Source organism: Halyomorpha halys, unplaced genomic scaffold, assembly GCF_000696795.3.
Source record: "Halyomorpha halys isolate HHAL.00 unplaced genomic scaffold, Hhal_1.1 Scaffold312.1, whole genome shotgun sequence".
Lineage (NCBI taxonomy): Eukaryota > Metazoa > Arthropoda > Insecta > Hemiptera > Pentatomidae > Halyomorpha > Halyomorpha halys.
The window spans coordinates 191,134-209,948 of NW_027105402.1; the positions used below are offsets into that span (position 1 = coordinate 191,134).

At 27.4% G+C, this 18,815-nt stretch overlaps 1 protein-coding gene across 2 annotated transcripts in view; it reads left to right on the plus strand.

Annotated features, from left to right (window-relative positions):
* LOC106681155 (superoxide dismutase [Cu-Zn]) overlaps window positions 1–13,481 on the plus strand; it is a 78,754-nt gene extending 65,273 nt beyond the window's left edge. Inside the window, exons 1-4 of one of the 2 annotated variants that reach the window (XM_014421327.3) lie at window positions 471–686; window positions 8,727–8,918; window positions 9,750–10,000; window positions 12,501–13,481. In XM_014421327.3, coding sequence (XP_014276813.1) covers window positions 486–686; window positions 8,727–8,918; window positions 9,750–10,000; window positions 12,501–12,591 — 735 coding nt within the window. In that variant the 5' untranslated portion in view covers window positions 471–485 and the 3' untranslated portion in view covers window positions 12,592–13,481. Of the gene's footprint in view, window positions 1–470; window positions 687–8,726; window positions 8,919–9,749; window positions 10,001–12,500 lie in introns of those variants that run through there. The other variant, XM_067050911.1, reaches the window with a different exon arrangement.
* Window positions 13,482–18,815: the final 5,334 nt, after the last annotated feature.

The following is an 18,815-nucleotide window of genomic DNA, read 5'->3' on the forward strand; positions in this document are numbered from 1 at the left end:
TAAGAAATAACTAACTTAATAAATATTAATTTAAATTGTATTTAGTATATGTTATTGAGTTTTTGAGACTATAAATTGTTTTATATTTGTTGGTTATTGGGCCAAAACGTTACAAAAAAAATTATAGAAATTTTATAAATATAGAATGGTATTTTTAAAATATTCTGATTCCTTGTTATTCTGTTTAGATTATTATTATATTGAAATTTAAAATTTCCAATTGTTATATAATTATTTTTTTATCGAACAACCATAAAATAGTAGTTTATCACAAACATGATTATATGATGAAAACCGAGTTCACAGAGAACCCAATCAAGTCATACTTTCGTAAACTGTAATGAAAAATCATTGAAACTTATTTGTCGAAAGGATTATGTAACATGCCGCACAAGCTTGCTTCACGAATAGCAATTTATCTGAACTGAACAGATTACTTTTTATCTTTTTTAAATTTTGCATTAACATCGGTAGAAACCGCTGATATGCAGGTTTGGGAAGATTATGCAACAATGGAATGCTATATAATGGGAGGTAAATCAAATAGAAATAGGATGCTGTTTCAAGATTCGGTCAGTTCAGTGTACATCATGAAGAATCGGTCAGTACTCCAGTTTTACGCTCTTGGAATATTTGGAATCTCCATTTTTTCCATTATTCCGACAACATGCACACATTATCAACATGTAAGTCACGTTTTCAACATGCCATACACCTGTGAAAATTTATTCATGTAATTTCCCGGGTTTTTTTTCGTACCCTTCATAAAAGGTAATAACATTATCAGTACATACATAATCCAAGAAATGGAATTTGTATACTACAATTCGTATGCGTCATTTACAGTTGTTTTTTTCGTACCCTTCATTAAAATAAACGAGTACATCATACATTTACATATAATATATAATTTATTATATATGCTATTACTGAGTCTTCTTGGAATATTTAATCATTTAATAAAACATTTCCAAATAATTAAACCATGATCGAGAATCGAGACCAAAAAAATTTCGAGAAGGGATATTATAGAAAACATTGATTAATGTAAATAATTATTTTATCTTTCAAAATATCAGATTATTTTATTTTGAAAAATAATAGCGTCTTGATATAGGTTCTTTCAATAATTTCAGATATTGTTGAACAATATAAGAAATTAAAAAAAAAATCTAATGCATCGTGTATCACATGGCTTTCACTTTAAATTAAAAATAATTCTTGCTACTTTCAGAACACATCATTCTATATTGTTATATGTGTTAATGCTTTTCCATTCTAATTTTCAAAATGATCCTTTCCGTTGATAGATCGACTCACACTAATCTCAACAGTTTTCAGAAAAGAAATTTAAATAATATTTCTCTTGGCAATATTTTAATATTTTTTTCCTCTGCAAACGTATGACAGAAATAAAAAAACATATAACGGTTACCTGAAATTTACATTCTGTAGTTTTTAACCATTTATTCCATGCTAAATTGTTGAACCAATATTGAAATACTAAGAATGATTTTATTAAGTTATTCTTTCAACTGAATGGCTCATACATTAGAGTCAGTAAAATTTTAAAAAATAATAATATTAATATAGTAATAATAAACGGACTGCGGACTTCAAACTCACTTTAGAATATACCTTTTAGTTAGGTTTTTTTCACCTCTCTCCTGAGATTATCCTCTACAACTTTATGTTAAATGTTAAATGACACTCACTATATCTAAAAGCTTTGACTTTCCAATGATGTATAATACGTCTACATTACAACTCTTATTTCAAATACTCCAATTTATTCAAAATCGTTAGTCGTTCTTGAGAAAATTGAAAAATCGACTAAAGTTGAACTTACGATCAGTGGATTTTCTTAAAAATGTTTCTGCCACATCCTCATTGATCTAGTCTGCCTGAATTTTTCTTACTCTCTTCATAGTTGACGAAGTTAAATCACTATTCTGACCATATTGTGTATGGAATTTTCAAAGTGAGCCTGTCATATTTGTATTACTTTTTAACAATAAAAACACGTTTTTATATCATGTTTACTCCATTTTTACTGACGATCAGCTGTCAAATGGTTTTTTTAACAGGGGTACTAACACCTCATTGCATGATTGGTGGCAAATTCACATCTTGCTTTAATTGTGGGGCGTTCCTTATACATGTATATGCGTTATATATAATGTACTGTCAAACGTTGTCATAAGTGATTATTCGACTTAATGACCTCCGCCAAGTAACCTGTCTTCGTCTATCTTACTTGCTCGAGTAAAACTAAAATATTTTATAAACAATGAATACGTGTTGAATTGAACAGAGTTACAGCCTATTCTAAATGCCTAATGAAGCGAAGAGCGTGTCTCGACTGGTTTCATCAGTTCTTGATGGATTTCTCTAAAACAGAGATCGGTTTACTCCCTCACGTACAATCGGAATAACATTTTATAATATAATTTGGAAAGGAATGACTAAGCAATTGACGCTTATGACATTATGCGCAATCCTGGAAAGTCCAATTCTTTGTCATCCTAGTAGTCATAGATTTAGTAATTGGATTTACATCTCTATAGATGTTATGTTTCCTGTTAGTCATTATTGCTAAGTCATACTAATAAAATTATTTAACTATTAGTAATTAGAAATCCCAACTACCTGCTAGAAAGATTACTCTAAATATTAATAACTAGAGACCAAGCTTTGCGCGCAGTTGAATCTTTTGTTCCCTATCAACAAATTCAACTGAGATTCAAATCATGAAAAAGGCATTCAAATAACACTAATTTTAAATAATTAAAGGAAGATGTTCTGGGTGCGGTAAAAAAAACAAAACAAAAAAAAAACAGATACTGATCAAACTACTTACTTATATTGAGACATTTCGTCCCACGTTGCTGGGCTTTCAGACTGGAAGTCAGAACGAAAGTGACTAATTTAATGTGTCTAACACTAATTTTTTATTGGACGTTTTGACGTTTCTTCACAAACTTGCTGGTTTTGAATTTTTTCTGTACAAAATTTAACATGAACGCGTTAAATAAAACATATTTTTTTCCTTTTTGAGATAAATACTTTATTTATTCATCTATGCTGCCTAAATACATTAGGTTGCCATCACACAGCATACTTATCAATCCGTAATCGGACATATTTACATTACACATACATGGTATAATCATAAAAAAAGATATACAATAATAGTATACAATAAACAATTTTTTTCACCCCTACAGTTTTCTTTTACAATCCATTTCGGTCTGTACAACCAATACAAATGTTTCACTCATTCCTATTTTTCTTTCTCATTTCTGCTCAATTATTCAATTCACCCGATCAACAAATTCGCTCTCCGGAATTCACCCTCCTAGATCCTCTTCAGTGACCCGCTAAAAAAATTCAATATTAGACGGTAATGTGAGATCAGACCATCATTCATAGTCACAGCAGTAGATCAGTCTGGGTACTTTAACGTAAAACATGTTGCTCTTTTTGAGTTAAATTTTGATTTTTGTTCCATAACATTTAATGCTTCAACTAACTAGATTGGTCAGACAGATACAGGTATGCTAATATCTAATAATTTTGTTCTTAATTTAATTTATAGTTTAAAATTGACAATTTTGAGGTAAATAAATACATTGATTAACATATAGAGTCGAATTCACTCAAGAGGGAGTCCCAGAATACAATGGAAGGACTGCATCTCCAGAGTGGAAGAGAAAAGAGAGAAAACTGGGATGCTATGAGGATGCTGGCTCAGGATCGAGAGGCTTGGTTGTTTAGACAGAGGCACCTCCACGCTGAAAGGCATTAAGAAGGAAGAGAAAGAAGAAGGGTCGAATTAAATAAAAATATAATAAATAAATAACAAGTAAACACAATTGATGAATATTCTTGGAATAGTGTTAACGGGTAGTTTCTGGTAACTATGAAAAAGTATTTACAGACCTTTCATTATTCCGGCTGACTAGTTAGTAGTTAATTAGTTGTGAAAAGTGGAAATTTTTATATGTATAATAATACCTTCGTATATTATTTAAAATAAACAAAAAATCAATTATTCTGATCAAACTACTTTAATTTAGTTAAATAAAAATATATCTATACATTTTTAATCAAACTTTTCAAGTTTATTCGTTGAGGTTATATTTGTTTGTAAATACACAATCGAAAAGCTTTGTGCAAGAGTATGTTATGTGAAACTTCATAAAAAATAGCAATTATTTTTTGGATGAGTACTGCCTATCTACATACTGCCTTATTCGTTCTAAATCTTAAAAGTGAGGTAATTTAAGGATGTTAAAAATAGTTTTTCATGTCTTCATAAAATGAATATAACATTATTAAATACAATTTGCTTCGTCATAGTTCTTAAATTATCGATAGAATTTTAAGTTTTTAATCAGAGTAATTCAGTTTTTATGTATGTTTGAGTAAATATAGATAGTATTAGTGAGCTTAATTCAACTCCTACAAGGTTAGGAAAAATATTCACGTATTAAAATAATAAATTGAACATTAAAGTTGATTATTACAAGATGTAGGTCTTTAATAAATATTTTGTGTTTTTATTACAGAATTTTGCTCATTTTGGGTTTTTTATGCAGAAGAAACCAGTAAATCTTCCTGGATTCCTATCAAAAGCTTACATTTGGTATAACTAGACAAACTCTTCAGAAGTATGATATCAGTATTAGAAATTCCAAACACTACACAGTAAAATATTGATCGTTATTTGAAGAACTATTTAAGATAATAATGTCACTCTAGCACATTGGCCATCACTTCTCAATTATACCTCTCCAAGAATTGGAATTAAGTTAGTTTCCTGTTACACGATCATCAACAATAGTTTAGCTGTGATTAACAGAAATTTCAAGTGATATAGTAAATATTCACTTTATTAAGCCTTGGGCAATACACTTTTCTTTCAAATCTTTATTATTTTTATCTCAGGCAAAAAATATGTTAAACGTGTTTGTTTAATGGTAGTTATATATCTAAACTTATCCATTTATCCATCCATCCATCCTAATTGTTATGATTCTAAGATGAGACTTAAAGAAAGGAACTTTTTTTAAGTTCATAAGATTCGAGAAAATATAGGGCTTCAATAAAAACCTACAGAGGACTACGTTTTGTTGATAATATCAAACCCAAATTGGAGCATATTAATCTACAGGAAAAATGGAAATATTCAGAATTAAAAAATTAAAATCTAAACACAGAGGTGTGATTTTTCTAGCTTGAAAACCCTGATCTACTTTTCATCAAATATTATTCAAAATTAGCAGAAATATATTTAAATTCTAATTCTAATTAAAGTTTTTGTTCAAAATTATTTATATACTATCCATCTATTAAACAGCAAACAAGATACAGCGCAAAGTTTTTTTTATATTTACAGGTAGTCTGGGTTCATACAGCTTCATTTCTCTTGGAGCGCTGGGCAGCTTTGGCCGAAACGCAGTGGAACCAAAACCCAATTTTGAAATTCTGAAACTTATTATTCTTATATTTTGTGAGATACGAACTCCGAAATAAATGTTTAAAAAGTTCTACAAACACATTTTAAGCAATTTGTAAGATTATTCTAATCATTTGTACAAAAACCTATACTTTACTATATGGCTAGTTAAGGAAATAAAATATATTGAAACTAAATGAGTTATATTAACTCAGTAATAAGATATTCAATAAATAATAAATTACAGTACAGTAATTAAATTATTATCCTCCGATGAACAAGTTGAACAATCACTTTCAGCTTGAAATGATCTCGAAAACTTCGGTCGGAAATTTATTTGAGTGTAATATATATAATACAAAATCTTTTGAAAAATTCTCGCCGCGTGGTTATAAAACATTTTTGACTAGAACAAGAATCTTTGAAAATATTTAATAATTCAGTTTGTTCTACTATTCCATATATCGGCAGAGCTAAACTTTACTGGCCTGTACGAAAAAAAATGGCAGAAATACCTCCTTTGGCGTAGTAAAAAAAACAAAAAAAAAACTATTCCATATATTTTTTTTTATAACATTAATACTATGATTCATTGAGATCAAAAGGAACGAAATTTTTTATTTTTAATTTTTTAAATATTTTTAAAATATGATATAATAAAAGTTATTACATTTTACTTCACTTACCATAACTTTGTAACTAGTAAGTGATCACTGACTTTGATGGCACACAATTAAATTGAAATTTGAAGGATTTAAATTATGATAAAGTAAACCGACGATGATCAATGGCAGGACTATAAAATTGAATCTTTAATTAAATGGAAAATATTGCCTTTCTGTCAGTTCGGTTGGAAAAAAAACAAGCTTTGCTGATTAATATTCCGCATTTGGATTTGAATCTTTTTGTATTTTGGCCTGTTTTTATCGACCGTACACCGGCACACATAAAATTGTTTACTGGGTGTTATGATTTTATATCATTTGAAAAAAAAAATCTATTTAATTCACTTTCTTTTTTTAAAATAAAATTTCCTTAAAATACCTAGTTTAATGAAAATAATAATTTTATAATAATAAAAGTTTTGTTATAATAAAAGTTGTATATACAGTATAGCAGTGATGAGGCTACATTAATAATAATTCGTCATTATTATTAGACCTATTTGCACATAAAAAATACATTCATGTTTTTGCTGGTAAATTCTTTCTACTTAGCACGTTCAATGTCCCTCGCGAGACAAATTGGCTTAATATTCCACTGACCAGTATCCCACACAAGTCCACTCCTACGTCCCCATTCTCGGAGAGCTCCCAAAAGGAAATGCTTCGTAAAAATAATGAGGAAATGCCAGTAAAATATTACTCTTAAAAAGTAATATTCGTTTGATAGTTTTGGCTTGTTGTGGGAACTATACAATCGGCAATTGATGGCCAGAGAAAGGAGTTTTTGTTTTAATATTGATGAATTACTTGAAAATAAATATTTGATTGATATTATTTTTAATTTATTCTAAACTAGCTGTGCCCACCCTTTTCACCGTCACATTTGGATTATACATGACTATTTCTCACGGATCACTACTTTGCTAGAATCGTGGCACATCTCACAAAAGTCATTGGAAGTATTCAACCTGTACCTCGGATCTTTTACAGACTATCATAAAGATTATGTAGAGTTGTTACAAAGTAACTATAGCCTTTCGGTACGAACTATAGAACACGACACAAAAATAAAAAAAATTGTCAGATGTACCTCTATTCAAGCAAAGCAGTGCTATTTTGAGCACGTAACAAAATATATCTATTTAATTGAATGACAATTGAAATTTAAGTGGAAAGGAAAAAAAAACTTGACAAAAAGTGTTTTAAAATTATTAAAAACAATGTTTAATTTTTTAATAATAATAGTTTTTGACCACTTAAAATAGGCATTTTTGCACAATTAGCCTTATTGAAATAGCTCTATACGAAATGTAACAAAATAGTTTTTATGACTTTGAATTAAAAGCTATAACTCTTTCTCTACGATTCATCTTTTAGGAGGTATAGGCCACAAATCAAAATAAGAAAAAAATACCGCCAAATATACGTTTGCGAGTTAATTGTGGTAGAAACAATTTTTAATATTATTTTCAGATGTGCCTTTTATTGGCTAGATTTTATGCATCAGATTTTATTTTATTTTATAGTATAATAATCACAATCACAAAAACTTTTTTTAAATTTTATTTAGAATTTGACGTATTCCAAAAATAGTACTGTGGACTGCGGTTATTTTCTTTACTGAAGTCCTACAGACTAGTAGTTTCAAATTAACTCCAGTTTACATTAAAATCTATGAAATATCTCAAACACGAAATTAAAAATAAACAATTCTTTTGGTCAGATATATTGGATATGGATTAACCCCGATTTAAAGTACATTTCGTAGAAAATGAAAGGAACATAATATATATGGTATGCTTTATTTTTCTAATACCTTTATCTCAATTAGAAGCCTTTTTAACTCTGAAGAAAAAAAAAAATCTGAAATACAACTGAGACACCAACTCGGTAAAAATGGTAGGAGAAAGAGGAAAAATACAATCCTGTTGATTAGGGCAATATACTTGATTAAGATCAATTTACTCGTTATAACGTCATAACTTATCTCCTTTTTTTTTTATTATCGTTTAAACCCATTCATTTTTAAATATGAAATAGGAAAAATATTACTGTTACTAAGTTGGTCCGAAATGATACTTCTTGTAAATTAATTTTATCTAGATCCATCCAAAAATCAATACAAACAAAGAAATTACATATTTAGATGTGTACAAACAATAATTGTATAGAGTATTATTTCAGTAATGAATCATTTATTCTTCTTCTTTAAGCAATTCTCGTATATCCTACCATGTAATGACAACAATTATCCATTCTATAATCATGAGTAAATACAGATTGACGTTTAATTAACATAATAATTTAATAACTAAATTTCAGAAGAGAAATATTAAAATAAATATAAAAAGCAATAGATACATGATACGGTTAATATTCTGAAATAATGTTTTTTTCGTTTTCAGTTTCAAATTGATTTATATTGCAATGGATATGAGAATAATTCTCCCTTGGCATCTCATAGAATAATCTTTGATAAATAATAACTTATAACTTATTTGGATATTTTGTATGAATATTAGTGTACAAAATTTCTCATTAATGTTTAAACTTGTAAATTGCAAGAGTTATCATCACTTATTATATTATCTTTGTTACAGGAAAGGCGAGCAATTGCTGTTCTGTTTGGTGCAGCGAGAGGTAATGTCACTTTCACAGAGAGTGGTAGCAAGGTACGAATGGTTGGAGTAATTGAAGGATTGACACCAGGCCAGCATGGCTTCCATGTTCATGAAAAGGGAGATGTCAGCATGGGATGTGCCTCAACACTTGGTCACTACAATCCAAACAATGTAATAATTTAATATTTTCAGTACAATATATGAAATAATTTGTACAGAAACATAGTATAAGAAACAATAAGTAAACTATGCTTAGACCCAAGTGTTGAATATTAATAACAGAGTATGCCAAAAAAAATCTAATTTTTAATCTTTGGCTTTTACATCTCGATGAATATGGTATGAAGGTATTCTCTTATCTCTATTACCAAGGTCTAAATATATATATGTTACATGATAGAATGTAACTACATAATAGAAAAAAAAAATGTAATCATTATACTAATAAATAGGGTCAACATTCCATTTCAAGTGGTCCAGCACTGGCTGCTTCATCTTTATAGAAAAAAATCATAATTCTCTGTTCCCTCCTTTGATGCTGTCATAGTTCAAAAATAATTTTTAAACCTTTTTATAGAATCTCATTTTTAAATCTTAATTATTTTAAAAATATATATATTTCAAATATATCACAGCTGCTCTCCCAATATGCACAAATAAAAAAATCTAATATGAGACTCCTGGAGATAGTTAATATGAATAATATTAAGATTTATTTACAGTCATTTTTCGAGTTTGCACACACCAGCAGTTTTTTTTAATTACTCATTACTGGATTGTCCGAGACCTTTTATGACAAAGCATTGCATCATTGAATTTTATTCAAATTGTTTAGGGATACTACCCTAGGAATAATTGATAATTAATTATTTTGAATAAGGAATATTTAATTTATAATATTTCATATAACCATATTATTTTTTACAAAACTCAGAAATTAATTAATTAATGACCTGTACTATATGTTACTAATTCTGTTTCTTATTTTTTTTTTTAATTTAGAAACAACATGGGGCTCCTCATGATGAAAATAGGCATGTTGGAGATCTTGGGAACATTTTGGCTGATGAACGTGGAGTCGCTACATTTGTCATAAATGATCCGCATATTCGCCTCACTGGTCCTCACTCAGTGCTTGGTAGAGCCGTTGTTGTTCACTCTGATCCTGATGACTTGGGAAAAGGAGGACATCCCGACAGTCTGACCACTGGCCATGCTGGATCAAGGGTTGCTTGTGGCGTCATTGGAACCTTGTAAAAACCTTACTTTTCTTCAATTAGTAGAGCAAAGTAGTTGCCTAAAGACAGCAAATTCATTATTTTCACATCTGATGCTAGATAGAAGCCAAATATTGCTAATACCAGTATTATGTCATTCAATCATCCTTATTATTACTTTTTTTTTTTTAATAATTTTTTTTTATATTTTATGATAGATAAGAAAACAGTAAATTTTCATTAGATCTTAAACATTTAACGTGCCATGACAAATATTCTGATTATAAATCAGCAATTGACAATGAGTTAGATCTGAGTAAATATAAAATATTAGAAACACTACAACAGCTGAAAAATGGCTACTTAATAGAGTTAGAATTGTTGAACAATATATTTTAAGCTGTCTCTAGAATCGAATATGACTTAGTGTGCTTCAAATTGGTTTGGGGTTTTCGCAGATAGATAGAATATGTAACAAAAAAGACATAGGTTAGTTAGACTTCGGTAATCATATGGTCTTTAAACTTTAAAATTATTTGAAGATTCATAACTTCAAATTCCTATACTGTAACTACAATGTAAAAAAGGATTAGTATTGAGCAATTGATCATTAACATTAGATTAACAAAAACCTAGTAAAATGACAGAAGAATTTTATGAATATGTAATACTTCAATTAAACTCTTTAATTAACATTGTAGTTATAAAATAAAACAGTTTTGATTGTTTAAAATTTATTCAAAGCAATACATGTTCCTAGTTTTTGTTTTTTATATTTTTTGTATTGATTAAAGCCATAAGAATATCATTACATCATAGGTTTGTATGAATTACTCTAGGAAAAAGTTTGTACAAAATGATATACTCATGTTTACAATTAAAATACTTAAAATAAAATTGAGTTGTTGATTAGTATCCTGAATATTATCCTTTATTCAATAATATGTTTTTAGTATAATAATTATATTTGACTATATTGATATTTTTTTAAGATTTTTAATATTCTATAATGATGTTAAAACAGATTGTGATATAAACTAAAGTATATAAAATAAATATTTTAGTTTTTTAATATTTATATTGTTCCACTGAAACCTACATATATAAACAATGGCTTAGTTGACTATAAATTCTAAAATTTAAACAGAACATTTGTTATATGTTATGCATGCAATTAAAAACATTTATCTGTGAAATCATGAATATTGTTCTTGAAAAATCACAACTACATATTGATGCATGTTTTCACAAAATTAAAAGACACTCCAACATTATTCATAATATTTTTCTCTATATAAACAATTAAAATCTATAAGAAATTATTTTTTCTAAGCATAATTATATCATAATAATAGTAAAAACTCATAACTTAGAAGTTGAAGTAAGATCGTTTTTACTTTTAGTTTTGATACATTAAATTTTTTGAGTTATTGAGTTTACTATAAGGTAGCATTAAGGATCAAAAATTATAAACAGATTTACCTGTTTCATTGACATAGTTTGAAGCTCATGTGAACTTAACAGTCATTGAAACTGTAAGAAAATGACAACTCACGAGGTAAACAATGGTGGTCTGTCTGACTTGGAATTGTAAAGTGATGGGGCACATACAGTAACAAATCATCCTATATTCTGTTCCCATGATGTACACTGTTTTAAAAATAATATAAGCATAAAGTGTTTGGAATGTGACATTTCTGATTTATAAGAACAGAGATAAAATGAAGGACCTTATGGAGCAATATGAGATGTTTCAACACAAAATGGAAAATAAGAAACCATAATTTAAAAATAAACCTCTATCAGTTCTAGCCTGATAGAGGTGGAAATGGTATCCCTCAATACAGTATGATCCTTTGAAATCTTTCAAACAACCATCAGTAAAAGGGTTTCATAATTGGTTGATCTAATACTTAAAAATTTTGAAAATCTATACTAACAGAAAATTTGTGGTGTGGGTGGGCAAGGCCTCCTTTAAATAAAATTATCTGTTCATACCTATGCCTTGTTTTTTTTTTAATTTTTTAAAATTATCAACACATAAATTAACAACAGATAAACCAACTTTTTGTAATGCAGGACACAACCCCATTGGAATTGGCTCTGTAAATATGGGCATAGGACAATGTATAGCAAGAGTAAATAGACAACGCCTCTGTAACATTGTCTCTAGGCTAAACAAACTAGTATGATCAAGTTACTGCATGACTACAATTTGCTATTTTACCACAGCTCTTGAGCATGAAATCAGGCCTCAGTGGTGATACCCTAAAAATTAGTCGTATTTTTTTAATTATTGCTTTTCAGTTTATTATATTCAGCTTAAAAATTAGTCGTATTTTTTTAATTATTGCTTTTCAGTTTATTATATTCATATATTATAATAAATGTGGAACACCAGATATACATTTATTAAACCTAACCTAGTGCCTCCTGCTATTAAGCCTAAACCCTTTCAGATTAATTCTTTTTAATTTCTAACTTAACACTGGCATGATTGCTTTATAAAAATAATAAATTTGAAATTCTGTTGCAGGGAAACTACTTCTATGATGAATTCAGGTGCCTGGGTTCTTAAGGCTTCTCTAGTCACTCTCATTTCTCTTCTTCTTTTCAATCTCTTGTAATAAGTCTTTCATGAGCTAATACATCATGTATTTGTTTTCAGAAATTTTATACCTGTATAGAAAATCTTAAAATTAATGTTTGGATAATCACCAAGATTTTGTTATATATTTATAACATTTTATATTATTTCCAAATGTTTCTATCATAATGCAGTTTATGTTAACACTTCAAAGTGGAGTTTTCATACTCTTTGGTTTGAACACCCATTTAATATTTTACTATTCCACAAAATTAAGTAAACTTTGTAACACTGAATGAACTACCCTTTGCATGTTGGACTTGCAATTGGTTTAAATAAGATTTCAAATGATAGTTCAAAGTTGTTCAGGAAAATTCAATGTTTTGTTTCAGCTTGTAACAGTATTTGATTAGAATTCATGAAAAATTCTAATTTTTATTTGTATTATATGTTTTACTTTCCATGAAATCAAAAAATAAAAGCTTAATATTGTAAACTTTTGCTTTCTTTAAGTTACATTTTTACCAAGAAAATAATAATTTGTTGGAAGTCCAATAATTATGATTTTTTATGAATATGTGAATAAATAATAATTTATCTATGATGATAAAAATTTATTCATGGTAAATCATTCTGTTTTCTTCTTTTAATCTTGTATTTATCATATAATTTATTTTTTTGAAATCTAAATATTATAATGACTATTTTTCTTTTTTTAACAATTATTATCACTTCTATGTATTTTTAACGTTTATGAGTGATGTCCATATTTAATTGACGCAGTGTGTTAGTAGTTTGTATGAGATATATGTTATTTAAATAGTTTTAGTAAATGGAGAAATGAGATACTTCAAAATTATATCTGTCAACCTTAAGTCGTAGATATATTTTTGTCTAAAGTTCTTAAAAATAAATGGCTTCAGTAGTGTATGTTGTATCATTACATATTTCTTCAGTTACTTTACCTACATTTTTACAGTATTTTTACTAATAAATAAAGCTGATAAAAATACACTTTCTTTGATTGTCTTCATGTTGTTGAATATTAAAATACATTAGTGTACAAATATAGTAGTAGAATAAATATAATTAAGATAATAAAATGAGAAACAGTAATCCATGGAATTAAAAAAATAAATACTATTGCAAACCTGAAATTAAAGATATAACTTATTAATACCACTATTCCTCTATTCAAAATCTTTGGCAGAATATCGGATTATCTTTATTATTAATAAATATATTAATACATACTTTTATATATAATAATAGTATAGGTATTGCAGACTGTAGATGTAATCAAGGAGAAATTAGTTGGGGTGCATTCAAGAAAGAAAACACACATTAAACATATTTTTTATGTATATACACTGTTCAAATTATATGTAATTTACTGAGATTTTTGTTTTTGATAATTTTTTATTGATTTATTTATTTTTTTATGAGTTGTTACTTGTTTTGTAATGTTAAGAAGATTGTAAATAATAACAAAAATAATGTTAATTATAAGTAGATGGTCAGGGTTGCGGTAAAAAAAAGAAGAACAAATAGTTTAAAACTATTTTAATGTCTGACGCTTCGCCCCACTTTGCAGGGCTTCATCAGGGCTGTTCAAAGCGAACGGTTGAACAGCTATTCCAATTTGGCATATTCAATTGGTCCAATATTCAACCGTTCACTTTGAACAGCCCTGTTGAAGCCCTGCAAGTGGGGCGAAACGTCGGACATTAAAATAGTCTTAAACTATTTGTTCTTCTTTTTTTTTACCGCAACCCTGACCACCTACTTATATTTAAATCTTTACGGTCAACTATGTATACATATATAAAAAATAATTTTATTTTGAAAATTTTAAAATAACACTCAAAAAATATCAATAATTCAGGTCTTAAATGTATTCAGAAATCACAATATCTTATTGTTTACTCGTATCTACTGTTTATATTCCCTCTTACTACCAATATAATTTTATGTTCCAAATACTTCTTCTTCACTATGAAAGTGATATCAAAAACTGGAAAGAAGAAATTTCTAAAATGGGTTGCAAAAGAAAAAAATCTATCTTGGAAAAAAAAACTTCCAATAATTTATTTGATATGATAAGTATGAAACCTTAAAAAAAAAATCAGAAGGTGAAAGTATAATAAAAACATACAGAAGTGAAAATCGGTTTAAAAATTGTGGAAAAAGTGGTAATCTAAAACTTGAATGTAAGAGATAAAAGACTCATTGTTAAACAATCCAGGTAAATCCTTGAATAGGTGCACTCAAGCTTTGTACAAAATATCTTGATGCATAATACATGTTTCAGCTGTTCTTCCTGTTATAAAGAAACATGATTATTATAGTAAGAGTAGCCAGAAAAAAATTAAAGTTAAAAAAAAGAAAAAGGTTAATGTTTGCAAACAATCTTCTGAAGGAGCCTGATGAATTCTGGAATTAAGGAGTGTTTATAGATGAGTCATGTCTTAAAATACATGGTTTTGTTGGAAGAAGTATGGTTAGAATGAAATCAAATACAGAAGTTAAAGAAAAATTTGCATGAGAGAAATGAACATGGAGCAGGGTCAGTGATGGTTTGAGGTTGTTTTTCTTTTAAAGTAGTTGGTAAACTTTTGTTCATAGATCAATTATGGATAGAATCAGGTACTCACAATTACATCTTTATTATAAAAAGGAACTAAAAAGAAACTAAAACAAAATTGGAATTGAATAAAAGTTTAAATTCTGTCAAGACAATGATCAATATCAAGACTTTGATCATAACGCTTTGTCTAATAGGACTCTTAGCAGCTGAACAATTATCCCAAAGTTCTGGAAACATCTTTTCAATCACCTGAACTAAATTTAGTTGAACATGTAGAAGTACATAGCAAATGAAATTAGGAAATGCAATATTTGATATGAAACAACCTGAAGAAAAAATTAATTCTTGAGTGAATGAAATCAGACAAGAGGCAATTATTATTAAATCAATCAGCACCTAAAAGGCTAAAATGTGTAATTAAAAAAAAAGGTTTACCGGCCAAGTATTGATATATGGATACTGAATTAATTTAACCCTGTATATAATTTATTTATTAATTTAAGTATGTTGTTCAGAAGAATACTTTTGACACCTATATTTTTGATTTTTTTTTTTTGTTATGTTAAAAATGTGTAAAATAAAATTACTTTTGTTGTAAAATATGTATTTTTGTTACTTTGCAATGTCAAAACTCTTAAATAAATAGATAAATTCATAAAAAAAACAATTAAAAGTAAATGTTTCAGTAAATTCTGAATAATTTTGGCACTCAGTGTACCTAATGAAATTTGTAATGTTCTTTTTATGTTTGTTTTCTTTCTGGGCCGCACCCTCCAACCAACTGTTTATTAATCTGTAAATTTTGGAGCACAATTTATTCAAATATTAAATTATCTGAAAATATGAAGTGAAAATTTTGTTTTTGTGATAATACACTGATTAGTAACCTTAAGATATATATAATTAATTTCATTTCATTTTTTTAAAAAACCAGTCATAGTATGACTGCTTCCTATATTTATTTTATTTTTTTAATTTTTTATTCGACAAGTTTTATTAATGGCTCGATCATAATGCTTGGTTTTCTAGGATGGTAAAATAGCAGAATGAACACAAAATGGAATTATTTAATTCAAATATAGCAGATATTGAAACAGTTATTCACCTTTCACAATCAAGTTTCCTTTCAACAGTTTCAACAATATATTTTTTTAAAATTGAGACATGGAAATGGAACAAGCTGCATGAGCCAAAAAACTAGTTTTGATATAAATGTAAAAAAAAACAGGTAGCTGACCATGATTTTTGTTCTATAATTATGAAGAAATTAGAGCTCTAAGAACTAAATCGTTCAAGATAGGAAATCCCAAAATTACCAATTGATTGGTATTGGTTTCTCCATTGTTTTACCATCAAAATCTCATTTTTTGTATTTCTAGTACTTACAGCATTTTCTATATCCATGCTTCAATTAAAAAATAACTAAAAGTTTTCTAAAAACATTTAGTAAAATTTTTTTTTTTAGTTTTAGCCCAACCTTTATTGTATTGTGATATACAAAGAAATTTTCAAGGAAAATATGTTAATATTGTTTTCATGATTTCTGGTGCACTATAAATAAATGAATAACTTACTTGATTGAAAATGATTTACAGTTTCCTAATGTGTGATGTCTCAAGATAGTTGAGATAGATTCAATTCCTTATTGCCATTACGGATAACAGAAATCCAGTATTAAATATAATACAGATACTTCTGAATTTCTACACTATTTGGTTTTTTTATATCATTTTAAATTATGGGTCATAAAAAAAAACACTATTTTTCACACTTTGTTAAATTATTGCAAAGATACAAAAAAAAACAATTAATGTAAAGAAATAAAAAAAGTTATTGAAATATTGGGAAGAAAGAAAACACACCAAACAAGCTGTTTATACCCTAGCTTCTGCTAAGCTAACTTATTATTCACTTCTCCCCAACCAGTCAGTTCCCTATTGAACTATGATCACAATAAATAACCAAAAATCATGATTATAATAAATTATATTAAATGTTAAATAATGCTTATTAAAAATAAAATTTATGATAGAAAAGCCAAATAGTAGCTTAATGAAATATTCATATATCAATATAGTACTGAATAATAACAAAACCGAAACTTTTTTGACAAAAAGGAAAATTCAGTGACATAATTTTAAATTATTATTCAAATCATCCAAAGCATAAAATTTTAAATACTGCAAAGATTTTAATAAGTCTATCTATTAAATTAACAGATAAGAGCAATTAAAAAAAAAAATTGCAAAGATCCAATATATAATATATATTCCATACAGAATGATCCACAATTTCCAGTTTGATTGCAATAATAATATAAAAATTATAATAATAATAAAGCAAAAAATGAAAAGGAAAAGCTGTACAAAATTAGTGAAAAAAATCTTAGGTTTTTAAAGAGGAAAAAAAAACGTTTAATTTAATTTTAAAAATAAATAACACTAAAGAAAGGGAAAACAAAGAAGCAATAAAAATTATAAAAGAAAGGGGAAAATTAAATACATAGAATCGCAGATAGTATAAAAAAAATCATTTGAAAATATAATTATAAAAATGTCAATTAAACATGAAGACATATATAGTCACAACAATTTCAAGACAAATAGTGATAAAATATTTTATAATCAGGATAAATCCCTTAGAATATTGAGGTTATAAGACATCAAATAATTAAGGTAAATACATAAAAATTATTTAAATAATTGGCTTTTATCTATTCATGTAGTGATTATTATAAATATAAATATATTAATAACATAATAAATAATTTAAATTTAACAGCACATGTTAAATGATAAGGTTTAACTGCTTATTTTATAATAACTTGTGGATGGGCTGGACAATAGACATTTTGTTTCCAAAAAACATCATCTAAACATAGAAATAAAGTTTAATATTTCAATTTTAATTGCAGTATAAAATTTTAGTTTGTGGGTTATGAAAAAATTCTAAACCATTAAAAATTGTTAACATAAATCGTTCTTTGTAACAAAAATTAACTGGTCAACTCATTTGATTAAAAAAATAATTCTTGAAATAGGTGGATTATTTTCCTTTTAAACAATTTTGATCTCTTTTCTCTCAACTTTATTCTTTTTAACATCTGACGTTTCGACCTCTCAGGTCATTCTCAAGGATTCCTTATTCTGTCTGTATTCCTTTTTTTCCTTAAAATTCATTAATGCCGGCTAATTGCCTTTGTCCCAATAATTTCTTCTATTAAATTATTTCCTAAATTTAAAACTTTCAAATAACCACTTTTATTTCATTAACAAACCCCAAACAGAACCGACCAACAAAAGTTCTGTTTGGGGTTTGTTAATGAAATAAAAGTGGTTATTTGAAAGTTTTAAATTTAGGAAATAATTTAATAGAAGAAATTATTGGGACAAAGGCAATTAGCCGGCATTAATGAATTTTAAGGAAAAAAAGGAATACAGACAGAATAAGGAATCCTTGAGAATGACCTGAGAGGTCGAAACGTCAGATGTTAAAAAGAATAAAGTTGAGAGAAAAGAGATCAAAATTGTTTAAAAGGAAACTAAACCACTCTCAAACAACTATATAAATAAAAAATAAATCTAATAGGTGGATTATGTTAAAGTAAAGTGGTCAGCTCAGTTGCCATAAGGTTTGGAAGAGAATTTAATATGACTCCTCATTTGGAGTCCCTGTAA